This window comes from Brachionichthys hirsutus, chromosome 20, assembly GCF_040956055.1.
Source record: "Brachionichthys hirsutus isolate HB-005 chromosome 20, CSIRO-AGI_Bhir_v1, whole genome shotgun sequence".
Classification (NCBI taxonomy): Eukaryota; Metazoa; Chordata; class Actinopteri; order Lophiiformes; family Brachionichthyidae; genus Brachionichthys; species Brachionichthys hirsutus.
In genome coordinates, this window is record NC_090916.1 from 8,336,085 (window position 1) to 8,342,908 (window position 6,824).

At 44.8% G+C, this 6,824-nt stretch overlaps 1 protein-coding gene across 1 annotated transcript in view; it reads left to right on the plus strand.

Annotated features, from left to right (window-relative positions):
- The first annotated feature begins 3,094 nt into the window (after positions 1-3,094).
- ptprk (protein tyrosine phosphatase receptor type K) overlaps positions 3,095-6,824 on the plus strand; it is a 68,312-nt gene continuing 64,582 nt past the window's right edge. The window contains exon 1 of the mRNA XM_068753550.1: positions 3,095-3,167. Coding sequence (XP_068609651.1) covers positions 3,095-3,167 — 73 coding nt within the window. The remainder of the gene's footprint in view (positions 3,168-6,824) is intronic.

Here is a 6,824-nt window from a genome sequence, read left to right on the forward strand (position 1 = left end):
CGTCTGAACGTTCTGTGTGACCCGGAACGAGGCTGTAATGGTTGTTCAGTGTTGTTCCGCCTGTGAGCAACAACGCTGGGTCCGTCTCTGGTCCAAGAAAAAGTCCAACGTCACTAAAGTCATCGGGAATAATAACACAAAATGTCCCGGCGGTCCAAGCGGTAATTGTTGAGACATTTCAATCCAGAGTACAAACGATGCAGCATCTAAAACGCATCACACACACCGTCACCCGACATGAAAACCGACCTTTCCACTGAACATGGTTTTGCAAATTGGGCCAATATATTAATTCTATTCTGGCAATGCGGTCGGCCTGAAAACACAGAGGAGGCTCCTGCGCAATCTACCGTAGGACAGACACCGGATGGCACGCGTGTTCTCAAAATTGCATTGAGCTGCGGTGAGTGCTGCGAGAGATTAGATTGCTGGAAATTGCCTGCACAGGAACAATGTACCTGCATCTGTGTCAAATAAGGTTCATCCGGTGGGTCCAAATCAAAAATCTATTTATGCTGGCTGTCCATTTCCAACTCAGATTTCTCCTGTGTCGCCTGACGTTCCATCCACCAGACCGGTTATTGCACAGCAGTCTACCTGCCATGCTTTTGTTTTGTTTTTTATTAAATGATAGTTCTGTTTGACGTGATGGATGGAAAAAACAATGGTGGGAGGGAATCAAATGTCTTCAATCACCGCAGAACAGGAAAAACTGTGAAAGACGACATTTGGCAGAAAGAAAACGGAAAAATCAGCACGATAAGCAGAGGAAACGTTTCCATAAGGAAATCTAAGAAATGAAATTTACTTTAGCAGATGCCCGTTACAGTTTTGCCTCAATGGATGATTTATGGATCCATTGAAGGCCAAGTTAGATGTTTCATACTTAGCAGCTATATTGACATTTTTGTATTGCTTAGTAGTTCTTTGTTTCAGATGCAAAAAAAATATTGTGGTTTGGATGTGAGAAATTTAGACTGATTTTGACTTTTAAAACAAAGAAAATGAACACATCTGTTGTTTGTAGAAGTTTGTAGAAGTGTAGAATTTTATTCTGCCGTTTGTGGAAAGACCTCCCTCTGACCTTCTGGTGACCCTCCAATGGACAAACAGCAAAATCCATTACCGCAAATACAGTTCTATCCGCTGCATGTGCCATGCGAAACCATTCCTGAGGTAAATTACAGGCATGCTCCGATGGTTTCAGCCCACTGCGTTCGAACCTGCCAGTGTAAAAGCTGCCTGCATCGGTGCATACAAAGTACGCCGTGACAACTCTGTGTAAGAGAAAACAACTGCAAATAACAACCTGGAACTCGCCGCTTCAGCAAAACTCAACAGAAGCTGTTTATAATAGCAGGTTACAGACACTGTCGGAACAATTGCAAATGCACATTTCGAAGCAGAGCAGTAGCATCGGAGTGATCTTTGCTGGCAGGTCACTTGTAGAGACTTGCAGTTCCATGCCAGACGGGCGCATTCACTCTTAGGTTACGAAGAAAACACATGTAATTACAAAAACATCAACAGCAAAGCAGACCTTGGAATGTACTTATTGTCTCTGCAGAGGCCAAATAAAGTCTATAAGAGCATCGTTGTCTCCTGCAACCAGAAAACTGGGAGTGGAGATTTTTCACAGCCCTACTGTGGGGGAGGTGGCTCTAAGAGAGACAAAACACACTTCGAGGAGACGCAGTGTTTTTCTGCTTGTACATTTCCAACCACACGTATTTTTAACTCAGTTATGCACTAAATCAAACCCTCTATTTTCTCTTCCTGGCAGGACTGCTGTGATGTCATGTAGCCCCCGACTTTGACAAATGTGGCTGCCACCAATGTTGGCAGATGGTGAAATGTGGGCAATGTTTTGTTTTTAGCCACTTCTCACAGGAACATGCAGACACTGGTGCTAACGCTGGAGAATTAGCTGCATGATGCTGCACCAGGACGCACATAAGCTAGCTGACCACAAGGGGAATTCATTTGATTTACGTAAATGTAGTTGGCAAAAACGGACAAAAAGCCTCATTTTGCAAGGTTGAACACTTCAACTGGATGAACTCTGAAATGTAATCTGCTCTTCCCTGTCACATGTCCAACCCTCCCATGAAGGTTCGAGAAACTCTATCCAGCACTTTTTGTGCTGTCCTGGTAAAAGACAAACCAATGTTGTGAGCGCATTCCCTCCTGTAGGGAATGAATGTAATTCTTACACGTAATTATACATATTATTATAATTACATTTATCCATGTCCACTTTTTTTCTTATTGAATATTTAATGTCTTACTTTAATTATTTTCACAGATTAGATTGCTTTTTCTTATAATATTCCTACTTTATTTATTTTGTTCTCTTGAAATTGCCAATTTTTTCTGTTCATATTGTGACTTTTTTCCTATTGAACATTTCTTATTTATTTTCATGGATTGGATTACTTTTTTCTCATAATATTCCTAAATTAATCTTGTAATATTATTTCTTCCTCTTGAAATTATGTTTGAATTTTGTAATTGCCAAATATTTCTATGAATATTGTAACATTTATCTTTTGAAATTATAACTTTGCTTTTTACAATTTAAATAAAACTTTGTTTTCACAAATTTTCTCTGAAATATACCTTTTCTGTTAAAATGACGTCACTTTATTTTCAAACATGACTTTTTCGTCACAGTAAGTTAGTTTTCGTAACATTATTTTGACTTTCCTCTCAAAATACTTTTAATTTCTGGTGTTGCGGTCTCAATATTCGCCTCGTGACGTCACATTTTCTGTGGTGCGCTCGCGCTCCCTTCTTCCCCACCTCTCCCTCCCTCCCTCTCTCTCTCCCTCTCTCTCTCTCTCTCTCGTGCGCGCTCCCTCACTCCGCGTGTCAGCGAGAGAGCCCGTAGGAAGCTAAAACCGAACCCGTCGAGAGGAGGCAATGGAGCGGCCGGACCCACCGCAACAAGAGGAATAATAACCCGTCAGAAAACACGACTAAAGTGGGCCGAAGACGGAGAAACTCTCGGGGGGGTGGGTGGGGGGGAAAAAAACAAAAACTTTTCTGCTGGAAAGCTGTTCCCGGACTCGGGCGGACGGCTCCGGGTTCAAACATGGATACACTTTCCCGTCTCCTCCTCCTTCTCTCCGCGACAGCTGGCAGCGTCTCCGGGCAGATGCCGACAGGTAAATGGCGAACAGAACGGTGCTCTGCGTGCCCGAGAGGGAAAGTTTGGACCTTTTCCTTCAACCTTATCCGGCGGACAAAGTCTCACTTTCTGACAGGTGGCGTGGGAAAGTTCGCATCCGCGTCCGGCTGCGCGCTCTCGGGCTCGTTAAGGTCGTCGCGCCGCCCGTCGGATGACGCGCCCGGGTTTCTGGAGACGTGTTAAACTCACGTTTTTATTTTTACTTTACCGAATTATAAATCATTTCTGTTTTTACTGAGGACGCCAATCAAGTTTCTGTGTTTCTGTTTCTGACCGGACATCTTTATAAAACGATCTAGTGACAAATCAAAGCGAATAAACTTGTTTCACCGATAACGAGTATGAACTTTACACGTATTTATTTTTCTTTATACATTGTGTCGGAGGTGGAATACAGATCTTGTGTGACCTCACCGTGCAGGGAAAAAGTTCAATTCGCTCACGCACGGAGTGAACGGCAAATATTGGAGCGGCAGTAGATCGATCGCTATTATTATACGACTGTTTGTTGCGGTGATCGCGCTGTTTTGTTGGCGGAGGTATTTCTCTCTCTTACTAGATTTGCGTGGATCAAACTGAGGAAGGATCAAAGGATCACGCAGTCCCGTTTCATTCTATTGAACGTGTGGAATTCTAATTTGTGTGAACGTGATTTTTTTTTTATGGACTCTATGAACAGTTAAACATTTAGTTGTGTGCGCGATCGTCTCCGTCCACGTATTAGTCTGCAGGAACGCGTACGCGCGCACGAGGAGAGCCGGAGCCGCCTGCTTGCTTGCGCTCCGGGAGGGAATCAAAAGTCGCCGAAATGAATCCGAGGAAAGGGGGGGGGATCTGCCTGCAGTCCCGGTGTACCGGCACTCCCGGTGTACCGGCAGGCTACCTGCGCGACAGTGCGTGGCTGCCGTGCGTTTTTATTTCCGCATTCTTCCGTAATGTAAACTCACAGCGCAGAGAAGGCAGATCCACGACCCGTCTGTACACGCTTTCTTTTCACCCCCCCCCCCAAAGCCCTTTAAAGCTTTTGATCAACTGCTGTTAAAGAGCTGACCTCCAAAGTCACACTAAAACATTATAACGCGTTATAAACGCTCCATTTCACTGATGGAAAAAGTGCACTGCTCTGTTAATGACTTGCATAGAGATTATACATTAATTACCACTTCATCTGTGAACGTTTTATTGCCTCTACCCCCCCCCCCCCCTTTTTTTTTTCCCTTGAGGCCATTTGGCCCTCTGGGTAACAAATGCGTGGAATTTCTTTGAGGCCTGTGGGAAGCTGGGCGCCGTTAATTTGCAAGTAAATACGAGCACGTCGATGCTGATGCACACACACAGCAGGGAGGGGGTTAAAAAAAAAAAAAGAGAACTTGCTTTCGGGTGTTTTGCACAAACAAACAAAAAGTATGAATTTTTAAATGAAGCAAGCGGCGGAGCAATTAGTGAATAAGATAAAAGAGAACTGATTCTTTACGTGCGACGGATGGGTGCGCACTTCATCTTCATGCGTTTGTCTTCTCATGCTCATGAATACCGATGATATCAAATGTAAATTTCAGAGGCCAACTTGTCGTTTCTCACACTTTCATAAGGGGAAAAAAAAAAAATCTACATCTGCTGCAAATGAAGTTGGGGGGGGGGGGGGGGGGGGCAGCGTTCTTATCGACACGTTTCTCCATCGCGTCTCTGTAGCATTGAAACCGGCCGGGGTTTAACGGGCTGAAAGTGGCTGCGTGAACACACACAGGGGAGCAGCGGTGATTATTGGATCAGCAACCAATAGCAAAAGGGAATGACGGAGCAGACGCGCGTGTGTGCGTGTGTGCGTGCGTGTGTGTGTGTGCGTGTGTGTGTGTGTGTGTGTGTGTGTGTGTGTCGGGGGAATCGAGTCAGTATCCACACGTTGCTCTCCGAAATCACAGACGAGGATGAGAAACATCGGAAGCAAGGCTTGAAATCTGTCCGTTTTAAACAAGGCCACGTTGAGATTGCGTCGCGGCGTCTTTTCTCTTAACCTGCTTGGTGGCCGTTTTGTTTTAGCCTTTCTTTTACAGTCACTGGAATAAACGTGGATGCCTGCGCATCATTAAAAAGTCAATGACTCGTTAATCGGACAACTTTCCGACTCTGCCTCCTCCCCGATCGAGTCGTGGCACAGATTCCAGGCGTCTCTAATCTTAATGAAGTGAAATAATTGTTTCCCATTACCGTCTCCAGATGAATTAGGAGGCCGCATCTGAGCTGGTTTAATTATCATGTTAAATTATTTCAGTATTTTGAACATTAGAATCAAGTTGGTTGAATTATAATTACTTTTCAGCTCCGTTTGAGAGATGAAATAAAATTGTGTGTTTTCCCGGAGAAGGGAGCGAGCGAGAGAGAGAGCGAGAGAGAGAGAGTGATAAAGAGGAGGAGGAGGAAAAACAAGTAATGCAACCACTGGTTTTTTTTGGCCGTGGGCATCTCCTCCGCTCAAGAGACTCTGAAAAATGCAGGGGTGTGTGTGTGTGTGTGTGTGTGGGTGTTTGTTTCCCTGTCATGTACTGCGTGTGTGCGCGTGGAGCGAATGTGTGTTCCTGTCACCGCGAGTGCGTTTAAGGCCTCTGGAGTACAGTCGTACTCATTTACATTCATGTGAAAACACATCCTGGTTCTGCATAACAGTAACGCTTCAGTCGGCCGTCCTTTCAGATCCATCTTAATGTCCTCTCCTCAAATCAAAGGCTGCTTTGCTGTGAGCCGATCTATACGGATTTCAATTCCGCGATAGATTTAAGAAAGCCGTCTCTTTTGAAAGTACTGGCTCGTTTCATCAGTCGGTGGAGGATGCGTGTAAAATGTAATTATGCTGTTGAGAGAATTCATCAGTTCATCCCTCACCGGGTTGTGTGTGTGAGAGGGTTAGTGTTGAGCAGCAGATTGGTGACCCGTGGTGAGTGACGGGTGACTTTTTAGCCTCCTGCTGTTGTCAGGTAAGATTTTAAAGTGTTGTTGTGATCGACGTTGGGTTTGACTCGGGCTTTCATACCACGCCGCCCAAGGACGGCGTGCACTCGGCGTGCACTCGGCGTGCACTCGGCGTGCATTTCCATGACAAGAGTTTCCTTAATGAACAAGATTAACCAAGAGCAATCAATCAAATTCACTTCCTGTTCCTGTGCTGAAAACACAATATCGCTTTTATGCTCAGTTTGACTTTGATTTCTTCTTCTTTGAGTTAGCAGCTAACGGCTACTAGCTGCTTTTAAAAGCTTTGATTATGGGCTGCAAACTGAAAAGTCAAACTCCTGTCCTGACCCACATCATCGCAAGAGACTGATCAATAGATAGGCAGTTGTAATGGTTTGCTGTTTTGCACCCCCCTATATTCTACATTTAGTGGTAGTAAATTGAGACTTTACAGGACATAAAAGTAGGTGAATATATGCTGGCGTGATGCTGTGGACAGGATTGAACCTTCCATATCAGGCGTGTGTCGGGTGTGAAGCTTCACCAATCATCACGCAGGAAGTGAACCAAGAAAGTGTTTGAGTCCCGCTGGAGATGAGGAGAGGCACCGTGTCAGAAACAAATCCCTGAAATATCACATTCCTGATGAATGGCGGTGTTAGCCCGGCATCATCCATCTCTGCTC